This window comes from Poecilia reticulata, chromosome 11 (assembly GCF_904066995.2).
Source record: "Poecilia reticulata chromosome 11, P_reticulata-male-v2, whole genome shotgun sequence".
Taxonomy (NCBI): Eukaryota; Metazoa; Chordata; class Actinopteri; order Cyprinodontiformes; family Poeciliidae; genus Poecilia; species Poecilia reticulata.
Window position 1 is genome coordinate 432,838 of NC_088840.1, and position 26,466 is coordinate 459,303.

A 26,466-nucleotide genomic window follows, 5' to 3' on the forward strand; every position below is an offset into this window, starting at 1 on the left:
AGACAGAGTAACATAATGCTTTGTTCACAAAGAAATATTCTCACCGTATGCTCAACGCGGACTCATAAATGAGCACCTGTGAATATTGAGCAGCTCAATGTGAACATTTGTGGTTCACATTGAACTGTGTGAGCAGAGGAAATGCGGTGGATTTAAACGTGACTCATAACCTTGATGAATTCTAGAATGAAACATGGATCATAAATGATGTAAATATAGGTAAACTTATATCAGCAATTCCGCGCCAAGGTAAACTTTAGAGATCAAGCGACGAAAGCGTGTGTGAATCGCCCCACAGACGGAGTAAAGGGGTTTGATTGGTGTGTGCTCCCCGTTCAATGCATCTACTATAAAAACTATATACCCATCTTTCTTTCAGGAATAATTCTGCCCTGTCAGTAAAATGCTCACTGCAGAAGAGAGGCTTGCAGTCCGGCGTATTTAAAAAAAAAATTTTTTATTATTATATATATATATATATATATGTGTGTATTTTTAGAAAAATAAATACAAATAACGCTTAACCTGGCTGGGGGGCATGTAAAGCTTGGCGCCCATCCATCCATTTACTTCCGCTTATCCGGGGTCGGGTTGAGGGGGCAGCAGCTTCAGAAGGGAGGCCCAGACTTCCCTCTCCCCAGCCACTTCTTCCAGCTCCTCCGGGGGAACCCCAAGGTGTTCCCAGGCCAGCCAAGAGACATAGTCGTATCCTGGGTCTTCCCCGAGGCCTCCTCCCGGTGGGACGTGCCCGGAACATCTCACCAGGGAGGCGTCCAGGAGGCATCCTTACCAGATGCCCGAGCCACCTCATCAACTGGCTCCTCTCGACGTGGAGGAGCAGCGGCTCTACTCTGAGTCCCTCCCGGAGGACCGAGCTTCTCACCCCATCTCTAAGGGAGAGCCCAGCCACCCTATGAAGGAAACCCATTTCGGCCGCTTGTATCCGTGATCTCATTCTGTCTGTCATGACCCAAAGCTCATGACCATATATGAGGGTGGGGACGTAGATCGACCGGTAAATCGAGAGCTTCGCTTTTTGACTCAGCTCTCTCTTCACCACGACGGACCGGTAACAACGCCCGTTTCATGGCAGACGCTGCCCCAATCCGCCTGTCAATCTCCCGCTCCCTTCTTCCCTCATTCGTGAACAAGATCCCCAGATCTTAAACTTAAACTCCTCCACTTGAGCCAGGGCGATCACCCTGACTCCGAGAAGGCACTCTACCCTTTTCCGGCTCAAGACCATGGCCTCAGATTTGGAGGCACTGAGCCTCATCCTGGCTGCTTCACACTTGGCCACAAACCACTCCAGCGGGAGCTGCAGATCATGATCTGATGAAGCCAACAGGACCACATCATCCGCAAAAAGCAGAGATGCGATTATAAGGCCACCAAAACGGATTCCTTCAACACCTCGGCTGCGCCTAGAAATTCTGTCCATGACAGTAATGAACAGAATCGGTGACAAAGGGCAGCCTTGGCGGAGTCCAACTCTCACCGGAAACGAGCCCGACTTACTGCCGGCAATGCGGACCAGACTCTGACACCGGTCATACAGGGACCTGACAGCCCGTATCAAAGGGCCCGGTACCCCATACTCCCGGAGTACCCCCCACAGGGCCCCCTGAGGGACACGGTCGAACGCCTTCTCCAAGTCCACAAAACACATGTAGACTGGTTGGGCGAACTCCCATGCATCCTCTGGTCCCCCTTTTTAAACAGGGGGACCACCACCCCAGTCACTATGCCTCAAACCACATATATTTGCAGTATATTCAAACATTCAAAACAAATAACACATAACCATTCCTCAGAGAACTGGTAAAAAAATAGGCCTTGAAAGTCAATATATAGTTTCACTAACACTGAAATAAAAATTGAAGACTTTCAGTTTACAGCGACATAAACTGGGTTTAACTCATTAATTTCTACAATCTTATGAACATAAAAACACAGTTCTTAAAGAAATATCCATGCTTTGGGTATCACTAAACAAATCAAAGAAAAATGACTTCCAAAATCTAAAATTCAACATGGCTGAAATAATGTGGAATTCTAGTATAAACAATGTTTTAAAATGTGAACTATTAATGGTTTTCAAGAGTCCAAGTGGCACTTACTTTATTGGAAGGCACCATCCAACATGGAAAAAGAAAAGACAATACAATTTAGATCCTAAATGATATGGAAACAGAAATATTTCAAACAAAAGAAAAGGACAACAACTAACCTGAATGAGATGCCACTCAAAGTCCATCAGGTTTTTGATGAGGGTGGAAGTCTGAACATTGACTGTCACTTTTTCTTTTTAATGTTCTTTCCTGTCTTTTTGGATACCATCTTTCCATGACCAGCTTTTGTGCCCCTTTCTGGGTTAATCCCAATGAAACAACTAAAAAACAAGATCAAAAATGGGAAAATTCCTGAGAATATAAATAGTGTGGCATTCTGAATACAGCTGGTACAATATATAAATAAAGCTGCTTTTAATTACGTAAAGAGAAAACATCACCACCTTTGTCAAATGTTAATCATAACTTGCTTTAAAACTTTAAAACCATGTCATTGTAAAGAAAAATATAGAAATGGTTTTACCGTTGAGGCAGTCAAAGTCTTGGCTGCTTCATTTTGATATTGGAGGTTGAAGATGTAGTAGATGAACAACACTGTCTTGTCTGGAATGTTGGCTGGACCCTCTCAAAGACAATATGGCCTTCAATGCTGACCATGCAGAAAACTGCTTGCCACAGGGACTGTAATAAACCAAGTCCTTAATTGGAAGAACATAAAACAAATCATCTCATGGATACAGCATGTATTTAAATTATCATCATAATAAAGAGTGTCCACTCTGCCAGGTAAAGTAAAAGTAAGGATCTTAAACTCCTCAATTGTCGTGCAAGTCACATCAATGTTGAAAACTGAAGGCTGGATTAATTTACGGAAGTTGTAGAGGTACTTTGCACTGAAGGTGAAGTGTGCTTTGAAAGTTCATCAGAAGCTACCTTGTATGATCTTGTGATCACTGATGGGGAAGTGTCTTTGGTGCTGCTCTTGTTTTCACCAATATGCAGGAGGAAGGGCTGTCCTGGTTGCACGGCAATGAGGGGGGCTTCAACACTGGCTTGCATCTTTGACATAATGATAAGAAGACGAATAATAATAAAAATTATTAAATACATTTAGCAGCACAGCTACATTCAGATAGCAAGCAAAGCCAATGAGAAAGTGCTTCTACAAAGAAGTAGGATCATTAGATCATCACGTTTCAACAAAACCCGTGTCTTCTCGCCAGCAAAGATCTTCCGTCACCAAACCAGCTGTGCTTCCTGAACAGACCTGCTAACCAGCCATTCATTTGATTCAGGTGTGTTAATTGGAGCAGGGAAGCATCTGAAAGTTGCAGGATAGTAGCTCTCAGGGACTGAACTTAAGCACCCCTGTACTGAACAGTTGTACCGTGATATCCAAACAAATAAACTTAGTTAAGCATAAGTTGATACTATTGCGCAAACAGAAAGTTAATGCATTCATGAAAAATAATCAAAATCAAAAACATGATGGTCTTAGCATGGAACTACCTTGTTCTTTTTTTTGGTTGTTTTTTTAAAATAGATTTTTATTGAGATACAGAATACATAACAGTATAAACATATCAATCAATCAATCAATCAAATTTTATTTGTATAGCACATTTCAGCAGCAAGGCATTTCAGTGCTTTACATAATTAAAATAAAAACAGAAATAAACAGTGAGAAAGAGAGATTTAAAAAAAATAAAAAAATAAAATAAAAACAAAAATAAAAACAAAAAAAACAAATAACATTACATCATTAAAACGTCGAAAAGAAAGAAGAAAAAATTAAAAACATTAAAGACATAAAAACATGGAAGACATCAAAACCCACACTCTAACCCTAATTTAGCCATAAGCAACTCTAAACAGGTGGGTTTTAAGTTGAGAGTTAAAGGCACTCAGTGTTTCAGCTGTTTTACAGTTTTCTGGAAGTTTGTTCCAAATCTGTGGTGCATAGAAACTGAATGCTGCTTCTCCTCGTCTGGTTCTGGTTCTGGGGATGCAGAGCAGAACCAGAACCAGAAGATCTGAGGGGTCTAGACGGTTGGTACAGCAATAACAGATCTTTAATGTCTTGTGGTGCTAAACCGTTCAGTGATTTATAAACTAACAACAGTATTTTAAAGTCTATTCTTTGAGCTACAGGGAGCCAGTGTAGGGACTTTAAAACTGGTGTTATGTGCTCTAACTTTCTGGTTTCAGTGAGAACTCGAGAAGCAGCATTCTGGATCAGCTGCAGCTGTTTGATTGATTTGTCAGTCAGACCTGTGAAGACGCTGTTGCAGTAATCAATGTGGCTAAAGATAAACGCATGGATGAGTTTCCCTGGATTGTGCTGAGACATAAGTCCTCTAATCCTGGAGATGTTCTTCAGGTGATAGAAGGCCAACTTTGTGACTGTCTTAATGTGGTTCTGAAGGTTCAGGTCAGAGTCCATCACTACTCCCAGGTTTCGGGCCTGATCGCTGGTTTTAGTTGTAATAACTGAAGCTGTGTGCTGACTGTAGATCACTCATCTTTAGGTCCAAAGATAATAACTTCAGTTTTGTTTCTGTTTAGCTGGAGAAAGTTTTGACACATCCACACATTGATCTGTTCTAAGCATCTATTCAGTGATTGGATGGGTTCAGAGTCACCTGGTGACATCGTGATGTAGAGCTGAGTGTCATCCGCATAGTTATGGTAGCTGATCTTATTTCCTGTTATAACCTGAGCCAGTGGGAGCATATAAATATTGAAAAGAAGGGGTCCTAGGATTGAACCTTGGGGAACCCCACATGTGACCTTTGACCTCTCTGATGAGAAGTTTCCGATTGAAACAAAGATATCCCTTTTCTTTATGTAAGATTCAAACCAGTTGAGCACTGGACCGGAGAGTCCGACCCAACTCTCCAGTCGATTCAGTAAAATGTCGTGGTCAACAGTGTTGAAAGCTGCACTGAGGTCCAACAGAACCAGCACTGTGGTTCTCCTACAGTCTGTATTTATATGGATATCATTGAACACTTTTACAAGGGCCATCTCTGTGCTGTGGTGAGCACGAAAACCAGACTGGAAGGAGTCAAAGCAGTTTGTTATTGTTAGGAAGTTATTTAATTGTTTAAAAACAGCTTTTTCAATAATTTTGCTGATGAATGGGAGGTTGGAGATTGGCCTGAAATTCTGCAGTAGGGATTTGTCAAGATTGTTCTTTTTTATCAGTGGTTTGATAACTGCTGTTTTCAAAGCCTGGGGGAAAACACCTGAAGAGAGCGATGAGTTACTATTTGGATCAGATCATTAGCAACAACAGGCAGGACTTTCTTTAAGAAATGTGTGGGTAGGACATCCAGACAGCAGGAACTGGAGCTTAATTTACTTATAATTTCTTCTAGGATTTTATAATGAAGTAGTTGAAAATGGGTCATTTTTCCTGTATTTGTTTTGTTTGGGCCCAGCATTGGTAATGTCTTTGGAGTGGATGTGCAGATTAATCCTCTGGTCTTTTGAATTTTCTCTGAAAAGAAACTTGAAAACTTGTTGCAGGCGGCAATAGATTGAAGTTCAGGTGGCAACATCATCGGAGGATTTGTGAGCCTGTCAACAGTAGGAAATAAAGCTCGAGCGTTGTTGATGGTTTTGTTTATGACATCTGCAAAGAAAGCCTCTCTGGCATGTTTTGGTGTTGTGTGATAGTTACGTAGTCTTTCCTTGTAGATGTCATAATAAACGTGCAGTTGACCTTTACGCCATCTCCGTTCGGCCCTGCGGCAGAGTTGTCTTGCAGATTGAACTACTTGTGCATTTCTCCATGGAGATTTCTTCCTACCAGTCACAACCTTCACTTTAGTGGGGGCAATGTAATCAATGATATCTGAAAGTTTGCACTGAAAATCATCCACCAACTTATCTACGTCACTATAACTTAAGAGTGAGGAAGAAGAGTAGATTTGATTAAATGTTTCTGCTGTGTTTTCTGTGAAAGTACGTTTTGTGAAAGTAGCTTTTTGTCCAAGTGGGTTAACGGATAAAGAACTGTCAAAGAAAACAGCAAAGTGATCCGACAGGGCAATATCAGTTACAGAGACTTTGGAAACATTCACTCCCTTACTGAAAACCAGGTCCAGTGTGTGTCCCTGAGTGTGTGTTGCTTGTTTGACATGTTGTGTTAAACCAAAACTCTCTAATATATTACAGAGCTTTTTAGCCCCTCGGTCTTCAGGTTGTCAACATGAATGTTGAAATCACCGACAATTATCAAACAATCGTAATCAATGAATATGAGAGATAGAAGCTCATTCAAGTCCGCAAAGAAATTTTCCACATATGTTGGTGTTTTGTATAGAGTTAGTGTCAAAGTTCGTTTGTGGCCTTTTACCTCGATTCCAAGATATTCAAAAGACATAAAATTACCCAAAGAGATTTTACTACAGTTTATGGTATTCTTAAATATTGAAGCCACGCCTCCTCCTTTTTTGTGTTTTCTATTTTCACTTAAAAAATTGTATGTAGGAGGCGTTGATTCAATTAGTACGATTGCTTCATTATTGTCATTCAGCCATGTTTCTGTCAGAAATAAAACATCAATATTATGCTCAGTGATGAAATCATTAATTAATAGAGCTTTAGAACAGAGAGATCTGGTGTTTAAAAGAGCCAGTTTAAGTGACTCGGAGGCTGAAAGTTCTTCAGTCTGAGGTTCCTTTAGACAGGGGATCAGTCTGAGGTTTGAATTAAGACCACTGTTTTTTGTATTTCTGTTTTTTGTAACTGTTCTTGTAGTGATCCGGACAGGTATTGTCCTGCTACGCAATGTTGGGGGGCCAGACACATTCTGGAGGAAGACGGGTGTAAGGATAATATCTGGACCCCGGTCTCAGACCTCAGAAATGCGGAGTGCTGGATCTTCAGGGAGGTCAGAGGCAGGTGGCTTAGAAAAAGTGAGAGTTGTGCCGAGGCGAACCTGTTGATCCATACTATCCAGCTGGGACGAGAAAGAGTCCGTCCGTCTTTCTCTCTGACCTGAATTCTCCACCAGCATTTTCAGGCGGCTCAGGTGCAGCCCGACTCTCTTTAGTGGTTCACTTTCTGAGAAACTCTGATCTTGTGAGTGAGTGTATGAGCAGAGAGGGAGGGGGGAAGGAGAAGGGAGGGTGGAAGGAGAAGGGAGGGGGGAAGGAGGAGGGGAACCAGTCATTCTGTTCACAGTCGATGTTTTATCAGTTTGATTTGGAATAGTTTGTTCTTGATATGCGGAGGGCTCCATCCTAGTCAGACATCCTTGAGCCTGTTCTTCTGAAGCGATGGTCACATTGTTGTTCTTGTTGATAAAATGAAAAATGTTTGCAGTGAGCAGCCTTATTCCGTGTTTGTTAAGATTGCGTCCTCCTCTTCCAAAGAGGTGAAAGTGATGCCAATAGATCCAGAGGTTATCGATGAAGGTCACTGAGCTGGCAGAGCAGGTTTTAATCAGCCATTTGTTTATCATAAGCAGCCTGGAATGTTTTTCGTCTCCCCATTGAGGCGATGGAATTGAACCACTGAGAAATAACTTCATTTTTAATTTTCCCATAGTGTCCAGAAGAATATTAAAGTCCTTTTTCAGAATCTCGGATTTTTGCTTTGCTAGATCGTTGGCTCCAACATGCACAACTAAAGTCTCCATGTTTGGCTGATCAGTGGTTAGAGAGAGCACTTTGCGGGTCAAATCAGATACAGTGTCACCAAGAAAAGAAACCACTCTCGTTTTCTTGGGATTGCAAACATGACTGATTCCATTTATTGCCTCATCTCCAACAATAAGTACTCTTGGCATACCTTTCGTTTTCCTGGTGGTCACTTTGTCCTTCGGAGCTTTGTGCGGTGGATGTGTTGGTTTAGCCTCATTGCTGATGTTTGAAGGTGGGTTTTCACTCAGAGGCTCAGGCTGAAGTGCAGAAAATCTGTGAGTCAGGATGTTTTGAGACTCGGGCTGGTCGCTTTGTCCTTGGGAGTGGGCTCAGTGTAGTCGTTTTGGTTCCAGCTGCTTGTTTGCTATTCTTTAACGGAGCAGGTGTTGAGGTTGAAGGTGGGTTTCTGCTCAGAGCCGGCCACGCTGATTCATCCAGGTGAGGGGTTCTCCCCGTTAGTCGTCTCATGGGATCTGCAGTGTGAGACTTTTGTTTTGGCTTGGCTCCCTGAGCGATCCAGAGTGAGCTGTTTGGTGCGGGGTGTACGACCTCTCCGCTGATTTGAGGAAGAGTTGTTTCATATCCACAGGTAGCGTTGATCTCAAAGTTCACCTCCAGCCGTTGAATCTTTGTTTCTAAAAACTGAAGTCGTTGTAGAATACTGCTAATGTCCTTGGGGTCGGACGGGGGCATTTTGCCCTTGTTCAACTTGGAGGTGAAGAAAAGTGAGGTAAAATTAAAAGTGAGAAAATCTCCTGGTCTTTAGGTTTGAAGTAATCCAGTTATGATGTCGATAATGTGAATAAAACCATAAAAATTGTGACTTTAAAAATAATTCACAAGCAAAGTTATCAGTAAGGACGGGAGAGAGCAGGATAAGCTGTTCCTCCTTCAGCTGCCAGACGCACAACGCACAACATAGCATACATTGTGGTATAATGTCCGCCATGGAGTTACAAACATTGAGACAATACATCACCATTACATAAATACATTAAAGAGAGAACAGAAAGAACATGTTTTAATAGCTTTAGCAGCCATGTGCAGAGGGGGGATCTGGGGGTGCTTGACACCTGCCCCTTTTGCTCCTTGCCCCCAAGTGCCCTTTTGGTCAAATTTTATTTATTTATTTATTTATTTATTTATTTATTTATTATTTTCTAAGCCCTCTTCTGACACATAAAAATATGTACTAAAATTATTATTATTATTATTTTGTACAACATAATGCTTATGTAATGCTTGTACTAAAAACTTCTACTCTTAACTGTGCTTTCTCAAACCTTTCTTCTCGCTTTCACACTTTGTCTCTGCTCAGATCAAATCTGTTTGCAAACTCTTAGCTCACTTGTAAATCATTTTCTGCTTGCAAACAGTCACTCAACCAATAGAATGAAAGTGTTATACTGGGTGTTGTACTAGGTGTGTTTGTTGTACTCTACTGCAGGGGTCTCAAACTCAATTTACCCGGGGGCCGCTGGAGGCAGACTCTGGGTGAGGCTGGGCCGCATAAAGGATTCCACAAAAAACATTTAAAAAAATATTCTCAAATGTCATCAATATGTAATTATTTTTCCAATACATGAACTGTATACATGACCTAAACCGACATAATAAGAAATAAAAGCATAAATATATGTTTTAATAAGAAATAAAGCAGAAATATATATTTAGTTTTTCCTTTTCCTTACACATGAGTTTCCCAAGTAATGTATATATTTTCTTTTTCATTTCCCCTAAACATGCGTTTTTGTCAAGAAAAATAGATATTTTCCTTTGTCTTTTTTTGCTTCTCCCTTTTCCAGTGGTGGGATGTAACGAAGTACAAGTACTTCTTTACTGTACTTAAGTACAATTTTCGTGTATCTGTACTTTACTTAAGTAGATTTAATAATGGATACTTTCTACTTTTACTCCACTACATTTTACAGTAAGTATCTGTACTTTCTACTTCACTACATTTCTACAAAAGTGTCGCGTTACTCGTTACATCCAAGTCGCGTTGCGCTTTTTTTCCGTTAAAATGTGAAGTTCAGGGACTTAAGGTGGCGCCGTAAAATCCAAGCAATAACGTGACTTAGTGTCTGTTGTCACCCATCGGCTCCACCTTTACTCGCACGCGGAGCTCCAGACATGGGCAGTGGTTTCCTCTGAGCGGGAGGCGATGACTGTCTAATCGTCAGTTATATAATAAAGCTGCATAAATCGATATGGCGACACTAGTGGCAAAAAAGTGAAGTTCATGCTATGAGGACAGGACAGGAGACAAGATGTTTCCATCCCTGAAATTATGATGCATAGAATCACATATCTAAGTCTTAACTATGTTACAGAGTAAACACAATAAAAACATGCTTTATCAGTGGCATTGTTCATTAAAATGGCACATTTCTAATGTATTAAAATTAAATACAATCAGTACACTTAATGATATTAGCGATTAGGTAATCCATTCAGCAAGTACTTTTACTTTTAATACTTAAGTATTTTTAAAAGCCAGTACTTTTTTACTTTTACTTAAGTACAAATGTTAATGTGGTAGTTTTACTTTTACTTGAGTACATTTTTGGCTGTGTATTTGTACTTTTACTTAAGTACATTTTTTGAGTACTTTCTCCACCACTGCCCTTTCTGCTCGCTGTATTTCTGCTTGCGGTTTTCTCTGTTTGGTGTCTTCTATGTCTGCCTTCTATGTCTACTATTGGTCAATAGAGCTTTGGAACCAATGTCACGTCACTGCATCAGACGTTGTGGGGCGCTTAGGTGCAGTCGCTCGGTACCATCTTTGCAGGTCACACACCAAAACAAACTTCATCTCGGTGGTTTTGTTGTGTTACCGACTGCAGTGAAGTTAGTTTCGAGTTGGATATTAGATTTTCCAATATCCGCCGAGCAAGCGGCGTTTAGCTCCGATTTATGAACGCTAATTTCGGCCAGCCGTTCTCTAGCTCACTCCTCAAGAGCTCGAGGTTCACTTCTAGCAACGTATGAAGAACGTCTCAACGCATGATGTCATTACCGTTTCTACTTGTCAAAACCATAGACATGAACACGTAGACGCCTCATGGAGCGGGTCGGCCCGTTGTTGCGATACGTAACAGCGTCCGCCATAATGAATGTGGAATATGTGCCAGTAAGCTAATACAGGTAAATGGACCGAACTTCAGAAATTGCCGTTCTACAAAGTATTTTAAGTTAATACCTGTCATTGACACATTTTCTCACACACTAATATATTTGGTTATCAAAGAAATGACTAAAGACGGAGTTTCTAACTTTTGATGTGGTTATTTAATTGTTTTGAGGCATTTCTGAATAAAGAGCACAATGTTATTTGATAGAAATGATTCTGATCATTTTTATATTGACATTGATGAACAGACACACTTTTACAGTGTTTTATTAAAGAATATATTTACATAATTCCATAATTTAATGTACATTTAACATTTCAAGACAAGAAACAAATCATTTTCTTGTATTTATTTTTATACATTGAGAAATGACTTTTGATTTATAAATCAGTCATTGTTAAACATTTAACTACATATTTTTCTTTTTTCCAGAGAAATTTTTTTACAGTATACATCAACTCTGCTATTGACAGCAAAGAGTGAAAATAATTCTAACAGAGTAAATTATTTTTATTTCATTACATAATGTGGTGGGATGGTGTTCCACCCTCCCCCACTCTGTGCACCGGGCACCGTTGATTGGTGGGCGGGGCGAATGCCTTTATAGTTGGGCAGTCAACACAGACTTAACAGTGCACAATATTTTATTAGACAATTTCTTTAAAACATTTCTCTTAAAAACGAGGCTTCAGGCCTACTACTCGGTCCCTGGAACCGAGTAGTTCCAGTCCTTTTTCCTTTTTCCAAAAGGAAAAAGGACAGACAAGATCAATTATTCCAAAAGAAATAAAAAACATGCAAAAGAAATTAGTAAATCCAACCAAAAAGAAAACAAATGAGTAACTTCAATAACAAACAAATATGACAAAACGGTAAAAAAAACCACTTCAAACAATGGAACAAATCGTTGTCATCCGCTTCCAAATGCCCTTCTATGGGGCCAGAAGAGTAACGCCCCGCCCACACAGCCTACCCAATCCGTAACAGGTTTAGTTGAGGGCGGCCCAACCAAACAACGGGAAGATAAGACAAGACAGCAGAGCGTCCAAAGCGCTGCTGCTCCAAACACAATCAGTTGCCTGAAACAGAAAAACCCATTAACGGTGGATCCTGATAACAGAAATCAAAAGCTAAATAGCAGATAGCTTACCCAGGGGTGGAAACACAGCCTAACCCGGGAGGAAGCGGGTCAGCAGGTGAGAACCAGATGGAAGCCGCACGCCACAGCAATCCCCAGCTGCAGCCAGCAACGCCAGCAGAGCAACACTGCAGAAACGCACATTAGGTGTAGCATCCAAAAACCAACCATGATCTCAGCCATGGATAGCAAAACTGCCACTTACGATTGCAGACGAGTCAACCAAACACACAAGCCGACATGTAGCTGCCAACCGTAGCAACAGTGGGAGAAACAAAGATGCACGCACCCTGCAGCGGCCCGCCCAACTATAAAGGCATTCACCCCGCCCACCAATCAATGGTGCCCGGTGCAAACACCATCCCACCACATTCTACCCCCCGGTATTGCATTGTCGCCCCGACGATGGACCTGCACACTTCAACACCAAGGACGAAAGATGGCAAACTGTCACTGAAGGTAAGTCAAAGAACGAACCACCATGTGCTCCAAAAAGTCCTTGGTATATACGCTGAATTATATTCATTCCCAAAATGCCAGAAACAGAAGAACCCGCATTAGTGGGATCCTTCACCCACCAGGATCCCATAATGTGGAATCACTTTATCACAAAGATTGACATCCAACTCTAAGTAGCCAATGTATGGGAGGGAAAGACCACTGGCTGCCCGGAGCCGCAACCAATGACATGACTTAAGGCGATCACGCCCCAATGATGCAAAATATCCCTAAAAACAGCTCTCAGTGATTGTCGACACCATGGACCCCGTGTCTACTAAACAAATCGCAGAGAAACCGCCCATAACATCAACAACTGGACAAGATGCCAACAATTTTGACGCGGCTGCTAGTTGCAAGCCGGCTATTCCCCCACCCGAGTTGTGACTCAACAGCTCAGTGGGTGCTAGTTGTCCCTTGGTAAACATTAGCCGAGTCATTCCTCCCAGCACTGGTGCGGTACTTTATTTCCTCCCTGGCTTCTCCTTCTAAATGAAGAAAGAAAGCCTCGTCTGCCGCTTACAAATGGCGGGCCCGAATACACGATTGGGCCCCCTCAATCCACTCACCAATCCCAATGCCAGTTCTACCACCGAACATGGGACACCGTCGGTCCCTGGGCACAACCACCAACCACCCAGCAACTACAGCGCCAGCAGGCATGACACCACCAGCCACAGCCGGGAAAGCAGTGGCGCCCGGCAAACCCCAGCCATCACATTCTGCTGACCCACTCCATCCACCGGCCGCTGCATCACCTCCTCCATGCCTGCAGGGGAAGACTACCAGAAGAAAAAAAACAAAAAATAAATCCTGAACCCACAGGTAAGTTTTCATTTGGATAGCTACTGCTGTCTTGTCTTACTACACCATAAATAAAAACACAGATAGTTAAGATCCGAAACACAAACACACAAAAAAAAATCTGTATTCAATGGTGCATCCTGCCAACAATGCCAAATGTAACCAGCAGGTGGAGATCTTTTTAAAAGTGACAAGATGCACCCGAACACAGACGTAACAGTGCACAATATTTTATTAGACAATTTCTTTAAAACATTTCTCTTAAAAACCACCTTAGTCTTGTCGCTCAAATAATGTTATCCAATGAATTTAACATTAACACAACCCCCTATAGTTTTCTGTTTGTAAACATGACGGTAGCAGATTTGGACGCGTAGCACTGACAGATAGACTAAGCTATCTATCCGTGCTATGGTAGGAAAATCTGATGAGGTAGCACTGATAGTCAGAACACCGGACAACTTTGTCCTCCAGGTATGAGGCGTTTACTTTGGGACATTCAAAGTGTGTAACAGAGGTGGCGAAACACCCCAGGCACCCCATATCAAAAATGAATCCGGTGTTGCTGGGTCCAACTAGCTCATCTTTAATAATACCAGCCCATACCAATACCTTGCCTCCACCTTGATGGTGTCTGATGCGAAGTGGAGTTTTGTGCCCATTTCTGATGCAGCCACAGGCACATCCATCTGGTCCATCAAGAGTCATTCTTATCTCATCCTAAAAAAAAACCTTTGACAAATCTGTCTTCAGATCTGTCTTGGCCCAGTCTAGATGTTTCAACTTATGTGTCTTGTTCAGCGGTAGTCAGGTTTTAGCCTTCCTTACCTTGGCCATGTCTCTGAATATCTTGTACTTCTGAAACTCCAGGTAGGTTGCAGTTCTAGGATATAACAGCACTGGGAGATCAGGTTCACGTTTGATTCTTCTCAAATCTTTGGCAGTTAACTTGCATCTTTTTTTCTCAACGCGTTTCCTGTGACACTGTTGACTATTTGCAGCAAAACCTTTGATGGTTCTGTGATTACGCCCCAATATCTTTGCAATTTCAAAAGTGCTGTTTCCCTCTGAAAGATGTTTTTACAATTTTGGACTTGTCAGAGTGACGTAAATCTCTTTTTACATTCTTTTTTCATTTTTCTCATTTTGACTGAGGAAAAGAAGCTGCCTAATAATTATTCACACCTTGATATAGGTGTTGATCTCCTTAGGCCCCACCCTCCCTTATTAAACAAATACACATCAGCTGATATGTGTATATCCAATAAGCATTCAAGTTTGTCCAGCTTGGAGTTGGAAAATATGCAGAAAAAAATGGTGATGTCATCAAAATTAAAACCTTCCTAATAATTGTGTACTCAATGTATTGCTCACTAATATGCACAAGGTAACAGTAAGTATAATTTCCTCATTTATGGTTATTTATTCACATTTCTTTTATTATTTACAGCCTGTTCTGCAGTGAAGGGACTCAGGTCAACTGGTCTATACCTAGATTCCATGCAGGACAAAACATCCCTAAAGAGGGAACATACTACCCCCAGATGGAGTCTGAAGCTCAGGTGATTTCTTTAAACTTTAAGAGAGAATGCATATTATGTTAGATTGTCCACATTGCATGTCGAAGTATATATACCAATGTTGTCTTTTAAACCAAGGCCCCTAAATAGTAGACAACGTTTGAAAAAGCATTACAAGCATTGTGAGCCAACTGCAACTGCAAGTAAGTAAACGTTACAGTTTACTTGTAATGTTTACTTGTAATGAATTACAATGTTTACTTGTAATTCATCCATCCATCCATCCATCCATTTTCTTCCGCTTATCCGGGGTCGGGTCGCGGGGGCAGCAGCTTCAGAAGGGAGGCCCAGACTTCCCTCTCCCCAGCCACTTCTTCCAGCTCCTCCGGGGGAATCCCAAGGCGTTCCCAGGCCAGCCGAGAGACGTAATCCCTCCAGCGTGTCCTGGGTCTTCCCCGAGGCCTCCTCCCGGTGGGACGTGCCCGGAACACCTCACCAGGGAGGCGTCCAGGAGGCATCCTTACCAGATGCCAGAGCCACCTCAACTGGCTCCTCTCGACGTGGAGGAGCAGCGGCTCTACTCTGAGTCCCTCCCGGATGACCGAGCTTCTCACCCTATCGCTAAGGGAGAGCCCAGCCATTTCGGCCGCTTGTACCCGTGATCTCGTTCTTTCGGCCATGACCCAAAGCTCATGACCATAGATGAGGGTGGGAACGTAGATCGACCGGTAAATCGAGAGCTTCGCTTTTTGGCTCAGCTCTCTCTTCACCACGACGGACCGGTACAGCGCCCGCTTCACAGTAGACGCTGCCCCAATCCGCCTGTCGATCTCCTGTTCCCTTCTTCCCTCATTCGTGAACAAGATCCCCAGATACTTAAACTCCTCCACTTGAGGCAGGACGACCCCCCTGACCCGGAGAAGGCACTCTACCCTTTTCCGGCTCAAGACCATGGCCTCAGATTTGGAGGCACTGAGCCTCATCCAGGCCGCTTCACACTCGGCTGCGAACCGCTCCAGTGAGAGCTGCAGATCACGTTCCGATGAAGCCAACAGGACCACATCATCCGCAAAAAGCAGAGATGCGATCCTAAGGCCACCAAAACGGATCCCCTCAACACCTCGGCTGCGCCTAGAAATTCTGTCCATAAAAGTAATGAATCTTTGACAGAATCGGTGACAAAGGGCAGCCTTGGTGGAGTCCAACTCTCACCGGAAACGAGGCCGACTTGCTGCCGGCAATGCGGACCAGACTCTGACACCGGTCATACAGGGACCTGACAGCCCGTATCAAAGGGCCCAGTACCCCATACTCCCGGAGTACCCCCCACAGGGCCCTCCGAGGGACACGGTCGAACGCCTTCTCCAAGTCCACAAAACACATGTAGACTGGTTGGGCGAACTCCCATGCACCCTCCAGGACCCCGCTGGGGGTGTAGAGCTGGTCCAGTGTTCCACGACCAGGACGAAAACCACACTGCTCTTCCTGAATCCGAGGTTCGACTATCCGACGGACCCTCCTCTCCAGGACCCCTGAATAGACCTTACCAGGGAGGCTTAAGAGTGTGATCCCCCTGTAATTGGAGCACACCCTCCGGTCCCCCTTTTTAAACAGGGGGACCACCACCCCAGTCTGCCAGTCCAGGGGAACTGCCCCCGATGTCCATGCGATATTGCAGAGTCGCGTTAGCCAACACAACCCCGCAACATCCAGAGCCTTAAGGAACTCCGGGCGGATCTCATCCACCCCCGGGGCCCTGCCACCGAGGAGCTTTTTGACCACCTCGGCGACCTCGTCCCCAGAGATTGGAGAGCCCAGCCCAGAGTCCCCATGCTCAGCTTCCTCAACAGAAGGCATGTTGGTGGGATTGAGGAGGTTTTCGAAGTATTCCGCCCACCGGCCCACAACGTCCCGAGTTGAGGTCAGCAGCGCACCATCCCCACTATAAACAGTGTTGGTGCTGCACTGCTTCCCCCTCCTGAGACGCCGGATGGTGGACCAGAATCGCCTTGAAGCCGTACGGAAGTCTGTCTCCATGGCCTCTCCAAACTCCTCCCACGCCCGAGTTTTTGCCTCAGCGACAACCCGAGCTGCATGCCGTTTCGCCCGCCGGTACCTATCAGCTGCTTCTGGAGTCCCACAGGCCAAAAAGGACCGGTAGGACTTCTTCTTCAGCTTGACAGCATCCCTCACCGAAGGTGTCCACCAACGGGTTCGAGGGTTGCCGCCGCGACAGGCACCAACAACATTGCAGCCGCAGCTCCGATAGGCCGCCTCGGCAATGGAGGTACGGAACATGGTCCACTCAGACTCAATGTCCCCCACCTCCCCCGGAACGTGTTCGAAGTTCTGCCGGAGATGAGAGTTGAAGCTCCGTCTCACAGGGGACTCCGCCAGACGTTCCCAGCAGACCCTCACTACACGTTTGGGCCTGCCAGGTCTTACCGGCTTCCTCCCCCACCACCGGAGCCAACTCGTCACCAGGTAGTGGTCAGTGGACAGCTCCGCACCTCTATTCACCCGAGTGTCCAAGACATACGGCCGCAAATCCGATGAGACGATGACAAAGTCAATCATCGAACTGTGGCCTAGGGCGTCCTGGTGCCAAGTGCACATATGGACGCCTGAACATGGTGTTCGTGATGGACAATCCGTGACGAGCACAGAAGTCCAACAACAGAACACCGCTTGGGTTCAGATCGGGGGGGCCGTTCCTCCCAACCACGCCTCTCCAGGTCTCACTGTCATTGCCCACGTGAGCGTTGAAGTCTCCCAGTAGAACAAGGGAGTCCCCAGGAGGGGCACTCTCCAGTACCCCCTCTAAGGACTCCAAGAAGGGTGGGTAATCTGAACTGCCGTTCGGCCCGTAAGCACAAACAACAGTCAGAACCCGTCCCCCCACCCGTAGGCGGAGGGAGGCTACCCTCTCGTTCACCGGGGTGAACCCCAACGTACAGGCGCCCAAATGGGGAGCAACACGTATGCCCACTCCAGCCCGGCGCCTCTCACCGTGGGCAACTCCAGAGTGGAAGTACGTCCAGCCCCTCTCAAGGAGACTGGTTCCAGAACCAGAGCCATGTGTCGAGGTGAGGCCAACTATTTCTAGCCGGAACCTCTCAGCCTCGCACACTAGCTCCGGCTACTTCCCCACCAGAGAGGTGACGTTCCACGTCCCAAGAGCCAGCTTCTGTAGCCGAGGATCAGACCGCCAGGGTCCCCTCCCTTGGCTGCCGCCCATAGCACAATGCACCCGACCCCTTTGGCCCCTCGGACAGGTGGTGAGCCCATTGGAAGGGGGACCCACGTCTCCTCTTCGGGCTGAGCCCGGCCGGGCTCCGTGGGTAAAAGCCCGGCCACCAGGCGCTCGCCATCGTGCCCCACCTCCAGGCCTGGCTCCAGAGTGGGGCCCCGGTGACCCGCGTCCGGGCGAGGGAAAACGCAGTCCAAAGTTCGTATTCATCATAGGGGTCTTCGGGCTGCACTTTGTCTGGTTCCTCACCTAGGACCTGTCTGCCTTGGGTGACCCTACCAGGGGCATAAAGCCCCAGACAGCATAGCTCCTAGGATCATTGGGACACTCAAACCCCTCCACCACGATAAGGTGGCAGGCTTCATTACAATTCATTGATTGTTCCCAGGTGTGTCTTGTTCCCTTGATTACCCCCATGTGTATTTAAGTCCACCTATTGTCTCTGTCTCTTGTCAGATCCTCCTTGTATGTCATTTGTCTTCATAGTCAAATTGCCTAGTCCTGTGTTGGTTTAGCTCGCGTATTCAGTCATCTGTTTTCAGTTGCTACCGGTATTAGCTGTGTGGTACTTTTCCTGCCGTGCCGCCTGATCTGGACTGTTTTGAGCATTTTCATTAAATTCATCATCATCCTACCTGGGTCTCCACGTTCATTCTCACCACCACCAACCACGCCCCATGACAGCTTTACAGTTATCTAGCTGGAATGTCATATGATCTGGTGAACTGTTATAACAAGCAGCTGCAGCAAATGGAGCTTTGTGTAGTAAAACAGATATTACTTGGTCCAGAATACAGAAACATGGCAACAAGTCCTCTAGCATGTGAATATCTTTCATTTAGTAAGCTCATTTCATAAAACAGCTCCCTAGTGCAATAAGTAACTGAAAACTGCTTTATTATAGAGATCAACATAAACAAGTGTTTGTTTCAGAGCTGTCCTTTATTGTTTTTGGTGTTTAACAAAAAAAGATCTGAATTTAAGGGGCAAACATGTCTGATAGACATGTCATTGTTTTAGTTCTTGAATGCAAATGGTTATAGGACATGTAAAATTCAGATAATTACAGTGTATAACACGTTGTGCTCTTTTGACTCTTGTGGTGTTATGTCTTTCTATGTCAGCAGATGGTCCGTCCTGCACGTTGCCAAGTTATAATCGAGCAGAATCCAACGGGTGTGTCTGACATGGGAACTGGCTGACATTAGTCAATATCACCACTTCACCCTCATTCATTTCCTCCCCTGCACTTCTTTCAAAGTCCAGTTGAAAATGGGCATATTCTCCAAACCCTTCGACTAGTTATGTGTTCATTTGTAGGCTAGGATGTATTCTGGTCATTTATAAGCCTGAAGCTAATCTCTACCCCTACCTCAGACCAAAGTTTATTGCCTTTATCCTGCTTGTGCGATTGCACATGAGCTTCATTCTCTATTATTTGCCTGTGTGCTGAGAAATTACTGTTTCTCCTGATAATGACTTATGACAGAATTAATTTTATGTTTATACCAAAGACATGTCACTTTTTCACTAGGAGTCTGCTTCAAATTTGAAACCAAATTTTATTATATGACTGAGACGATATGATGTATGTTGTGACAACTTTACCTTCTAATCAAGAAAAACAGTGGCCTCTGGAAACATTTTGTTGTGAGGTATGATTGATTTGAAAATAGTCTCATCAGTTTAAAAACCCTTTAGTAAAAAAGAAAAAAAAATCTTACTAGAAAGTGTTTCCTGATTTGTTTGACCCAAAAATAGGGAGGGTTAAAAGTATTTTAAGATTTTGTCCAAAGAAAACAACGTAATTCTGACACACTGTATGTATTTCAGCAATGCTAAATCTATTAGCTATCCTACCAAATAAAGCTAGTAATTAGCATTTCTTTTTAACCAATGCCAGTTTTGTGCCACTGACCTATCCTGTCCAGAGAGGATGAATACCATGGGATTTATCTGTTGGAGTACTTTTCAAAAACGCCAAAGGCCTTATTGCACCACACACTCACGTTTGGAACCTCTTGGATGCTTAATATTTACTTCAACTTGTTCTTTTTCTGCAGAATGCAGAAAAAGAAGCTGTTCCATGTCATGGAAAACATGGATTACCAATAGTGCTCTGAGATACTTTGGAAACAACAATAGTTTTCCATTAATGTTTTTATCTGTGCCAGAAAGGCAAGTTTGAGGCACCACTGGCAAATTATTTTTCCTGACATCACGCAACCTACTACAAACTTCAGAGACAGAGTGTGCACCTCAAGAAGTTTTAAGGTGAAATCTACCAGAATGCATGAACAAAGACTGTCACCAGGAAAGCCTTTCCAAAAAGAACTATGAAAAGTTGAATTGTATCCAAAGATGTAAACATTAGGTTCGTTTTCCATTTGTTTTATATATATATATATATATATATATATATATGCATTTTGCCTTCAGTTTTAGGTTGTTTATGTTTGATTGGTGTTACATAATGTCCATGTGATTGCTTTAACAGAAACTAAACCAAAAGATCTGATTTTGATTTATCTACATTTTATGTCTAATGAAATATTTTCAAAACTGTTTTAAAGTTGAATATCAGACATGAAACTGTTTTCTTGATTCAAACATTTAACGTTTATAAAAGTGACCAGATGTTAAGATATTGCATCTTTCTAAAAACCTACTTTATAGCACACAAAGGAAAAAATATGTTTAAAGTTGTTGAATTATTGCCAAATATTTGTCTGTTGTAAAGAAACATGCAACTTAAAAAGTATTTTATTCATTCAGAGCCTTTAGTTTGACACATTTGCCTAACCAAAGCACAGAACAATGCATAGATGAATGGGTCAAACAGATACCTCTGAAGGGCAAAAAAAATTGCAGAAGGAGGTGTTTCAAAGAACAGAGGTAGTTGGTAAGTTCAGCAGTTTCCCAAGAAATAAATTCCTCTATCTAACTCTCTGTCTGTCCATCTGTCTGTCTACACTCCAGATCTTTACATACACCAAATAAAAAGATACAAACACATTTTCTTCTCACTGTGTGAACTTAAATCTTACCAAAACTCTTTTGTTTTACGTCACTTAGAATTACTCAAATTATTTATCCATCCTAAATGCCAGGAAACTCTAAAAAGTATTTTTTTAGAGGTTTTTTTTTTTACTTTCCTTGAATTTAGAAGTTCATATACATTTGGTCGGCATCAGGGATAAATGTCTTTTAAAAAGTATGACTTGGGTCAAACCTTCTGGGGATACTTTCACAAACTTCCGTTCCACATGTTAAAACAATTACGCAAGAATAGACATGATGGGAATGTTCAACCATCATACCACTCAGGAAAGAGACTGATTCTCCTTACTAAATCAATCTCAAGAAGGAGTCAGTTCATCTTTTGAAGTATAAGACAATTATCCTGGATACTGACCAAATGTTTGTAAACTTTTTAATTAAAGAAAAATTACAAAAATCTCTAAAAAAGTGTTCTTACTAAGTGTTTTGGCCTTAGTAAATAGAAATAATTTAGGTAATTATAACTGCAAGAGCGATTTGGTCAAATTTAACTTCAGTTAGTGAAAAAATGTGTGTTTTATTCTGCGTATGTAAATATCTAGTTTTAACTATATGTATGTACTATTGCTTAAGAGATGCCTTATTGCTTTAGAAAACTTCATATTCAGCATCTCAAATGAACCATAGTTTAGGGACTCGGCCACAGGGCCTTAATATAACTCTAAGACCATCTTGCCTTTTATGTCTGTTTGAGGTTAAGCATTAAATTAAAGGCCTTTCATCTGTTCACTTTTTGAATAACTGTTAAACCAAGTGTGAAACCAAAAAGGTGAATTTATGTAGTATGAAGAAGTGTAGCTTTTAAACTAGTGGTTAAAATGAAAACATGTTGCTTGTTTAAGAAAAGGTTCTTTCCATGTACACTTCATTTCAATTGATCCTTCCGTTTCCTTAGTTGTGCACAGAATATCTTTGCACAGATGTTTTCTTTCAATGATTTGTGACTTTCAAATGTATACTTGGAATTCTAAATGTTTTGTGTGTAAATTAGCTTTAATAAGACTGGTAGTATTACATTGCCTTTTTCTTAAGTTAAATTCACATTTTTGTCAGAAAGAACCAGAAAGGGGAAGAAAAAGAGTAACATATCTTAAAAAGTTAAATTGCAGAAAAGTAGAAAGTGGCAGGTGGTGTTAGTAGGAAATAAAGCTTTAATTCTCCTGCTGCATGTTTTCAAACACTCATGTAAGTTTTGTTCATTAAAGCTTTTAAATTGTAAATTAGTTCTGCCCAAATTCATTTGTGGCCTATGACACAAAAAATTTTGAAAAAATACAAATGCTGTTTTAATTTAGACCAATTTCAATTTTTAGTAATATACAAAAATTTGACAAATACAAAACTACAAAAAGCCCGAAGCCAGAGATAGGTCGTTTTCAGATTTGGACATTTATTTAACTTTTAATTTGATCATTATGTTCACTTTGAATAGAAACTTTCGATAGCATATTTTTAAGATGGAATTTAACTCAAAACACTGCATCCTAGAATATTGATGGTCTAGTGATTATATTTTAATTTACAATAAGAACTGGGTCATTCATTTTGTACATTCAATTAACAGATACATTTATCAAATCTTCTGCGTGGATTGTCTTGATAATGGTTTGCATAGAAACTGTAATTATTCAAGATCTCAGTTTTCATTTGCTGCACATTTTGCATACATATTACATATAACAGTGATTCTTGAGAATAGGGACAAAATAGGTCCTATGGATAAAGCACACAATTTGAATAAAATATACACAAAATATGATTTTTTAAAATATCTGAATAAACTAACCTGGGTCATGTGAGCTCAACAATGTATGTTTTCCAGGTGTTTGCTGAATATTTATTTATTTTAAACATTGTAGTAGGTGGATGATGTCTGTAAAATCCCTTGTCCAGGAGCAGAACTCAATACATTATAATAGCTTAAAACAATTAAAGGAATACTAAGATAATATATTATGACAATTAAGTATAAGTAGTCATATAAATAATTATAAAAGTGTCAATAAATTGAATTAAATATCATTTTTATATATTTTCCAACTCCATTGAAATTTGTCCCTAGTTTTTGTCAACACTGTCAGAAATGAAAAGAATGTAAAAAATCAGGCATTATTGGGGGCACTAGAACTTCTGAGGACCCCATGACCACTTCCTTTCTCTTCATTTGCTAAGAGGGCTAGTTAGCTCTGGTTAGCTTATGTTATTCCTTAGTTCTTTCTTCTGTTTTATTCCTAAGTTGCTCGTCACAACCATGATGTGTCAACTCCATAACTGACAATTTACAAAACTTTAATGAAATTTTGTGAAATAATTGCTTAATTTTGGTATAATGTAAAGATTTCATGGACCTGATGAACTACAATATGGCCTCCTTCAGAATAACATCATATAAATTGAGGTAGTTTGGCATTTCGTCAACTCCATCAGTTTTTGTGACTCTTTCAGTGAAATCTCACTTAAATGTGCAGTTACTTCATTTTAATTTATTTTACATAAATTCCATTATTCACATGTATCAAGTGTTTCTTTTTACTCACTAGTTTGTCGCCACCTTCAGTTCTGTGTCAACTCTGTCAGATGGACTTTTTGTTGTTTTTTGTTTTAAATATTTTTTTTTTCTTGAGAAGCATTTGTCTGTAAAATGAGTAAAACATCACTAATAGGGTCATTAAAAAATTATTTTATATTTATTTTTGTCAGATGGTGATAAAGTTCTGGGTCAGGTCGATTAAAAATGTTATTTAAAAAAAATGTTGCAACTGGGAGCCTGTACCTTAGCATCCTTACATTTCCAAAGCATTATGTGTCATATATGCATACATCAGGTTGAAAACTAATAAAAAAATAATTTGGGAAAATTAAAACCCATTTTGTCCCTATTCTGAAGAATCACTGATTCACAAGAGTATAGACTCTCAAAGAACTGGCCATTTTTCATTTTTGTTTATACAGTTTATACATTTGTACACATTATGTGTATTTAAAGAACCTTTATGATACAATGACTATATTTTTCTTGTTTTTGTCTTCTTTTTCCCCCCGCAATGCTCAAGTTTTAGCTCTTTAAAAGGGATTTTGGTGCATAAATTCAAGTAACTAAAAAATAAGTAAATAACACCCACAGAAGTCCCGGAACTTATTGTAAAAATAAAAAGACAACATGTAATTTAAAACATCTAAACAACATCGCTTTATGCAACAACATATTTACAGCTAAAATGTTGTTGAGTCTCTATTTCATGTTTAGCTTTAATTTCATAATCATAATGCATTTATGATCAATAAAATAAATTCAGAACCTAGACCGAAGAGTACCCATAAGCACTGAATAAAAAAAAATATAGATCATAAAAAATGCAAATATTGCTGAATAAAATTCAGTGTGGCAAACATTTTCTCCAGTGTTTGCTTTTAAGAGCTCATTGTGGTTAAATATCCTCTTTTTAAGTTTACACTGAAGCTGTTAAAAGTGGCAGGTTTATTGTTTTGAGTTTTATTGTGGGTTTTTAAAAGAAGAAATAAACCCATGTGGTTTTAGTCAAGAGGCGGCAGAAAGTGACGTTCAAACATTTAATTCCTTCTTTACTTGTTGATCTCTGTATGAAAACATGCTGTGTTTGGATGTCTGGTTTACCTTTTGATTTTGTTCTATGGAGCAAAATCTAAAACCAAATAAAGATATTTAGATTCATCAATATGCGTTTTTGATTTATTTGTTTGTTAAAGAATGTAAATGATTACCTCAACTAGGGAAAAAAGTGGCCCTCAAGTCTTAAGTTTAAAAGTTGAGAAGATTTTTTTTATTTTTTTTTTCGTGAATAAGACATCCCTAAATATTCTCATGATTTGTCTTTGGTGTATCAATATGACCATCATACCCAAGCTAGGAGGTTGGTACACTCTGCTCCCTTCTCTGTGAGATCCCTTTAAATCTTAAACAAGATGCACTGCATGTCAAGGTGACAGGCTCAGCAACATTGTAATAAGTAAGAACAGGTGGCCTGGTGAGGCATGACTTGAGACGGTCGAAAGCTGTTTGATTTTGGGGAAACCAGCATCATGCAGTGTCCTTGTGGGCCAATTTCCTTATGGGGGCTGTAATGTTGCTGAACTTGGCAAGTTAATTTTCCATGCCAAGGAAACTTTGCAGTGGCATAATATCAGCTCACATACAGAGCACAGTCAGGACATCAGGAAACCAGTTAAAATAAAGGGTGGATGTAGCAATACCAAGTGATTGCAACATCAGGAAAAAGGAGCACGAGAAACTGGAGAAATACCAGGACCTCAGAGAGGAACTGGGAAAGACATGGAAGGTGAAGACCACAGTGGTGCCTGTGGTCATCGGGGCCCTCGGGGCAGTCACCCCCAAACTGGAGCAGTGGCTAAAACAGATCCCAGAAACAACATCAGACATCTCAGTCCAGAAATGTGCAGTTCTAGGCACAGAGAAGATACTGGAGGAGAACCTCAAGCTCCCAGGCCTCTGGTAGACAGAGAGAGAGAGAGAGAGAGAGAGAGAGAGAGAGAGAGAGAGAGAGAGAGAGAGAGAGAGAGAGAGAGAGAGAGCGAGCTTCACGGTGGGAACCAGGCATGTAGAGTCCATCCGTTCACCTTTTCTGTGTCGCACAAAGACACAGTGGTTTTAACCAAAGATCTCACATTTGGACTCATCAGACCAAAGCACAGATTTTCACTGGTCTAATGTCAATTCCTTGTGTTCTTTAGCCCAAACAAGTCTCTACTGCTTGTTTCCTGTCCTTACCAGTGGTTTTCTAGCAGCTATTCTACCATGAAGGCCTGATTCACACAGTCTCCTCTTAACAGTTGATGCAGAGATGTGTCTGCTGCTAGAACTCTGTGTGGCATTGACCTGGTCTCTAATCTGAGCTGCTGTTAACCTGCGATTTCTGAGGCTGGTGACTCGGATGAACTTATCCTCCACAGCAGAGGTGACTCTTGGTCTTCCTTTCCTGGCGTGGTCCTCATGTGAGCCAGTTTCTTTGTAGCACTTGATGGTTTTTGCGACTGCACTTGGGGACACTTTCAAAGTTTTCCCAATTTTTCGGACTGACTGACCTTCATTTCTTAACGTAATGATGGCCACTCGTTTTTCTTTACTTAGCTGCTTTTGTCTTGCCATAATACAAATTCTAACACTCTATTCAGTAGGACTATCAGCTGTGTGTCCACCTGACTTCTGCACAACACAACTGATTGTCCCAACCCCATTTATAAGGCAAGAAATCCCACTTATTAACCTGACAGGGCACAACCTGTGAAGTGAAAACCATTTCAGGTGACGACCTCTTGGGGGGCTGACCTGACTGATGCAC

General features: G+C 41.8%; 1 protein-coding gene across 2 annotated transcripts in view; it reads left to right on the forward strand.

Moving 5' to 3' along the window:
* Nucleotides 1–20,482, forward strand: part of LOC103472149 (immunoglobulin superfamily DCC subclass member 3) — an 87,454-nt gene extending 66,972 nt beyond the window's left edge. For both annotated transcript variants that reach the window (XM_081612409.1, XM_017307433.2), the window contains exons 13-14: nt 14,751–14,862; nt 19,198–20,482. In XM_081612409.1, the coding sequence (XP_081468535.1) occupies nt 14,751–14,862; nt 19,198–19,272 (187 nt within the window). In that variant the 3' untranslated portion in view covers nt 19,273–20,482. The remainder of the gene's footprint in view (nt 1–14,750; nt 14,863–19,197) is intronic.
* The last annotated feature ends 5,984 nt before the right edge of the window (nt 20,483–26,466 follow it).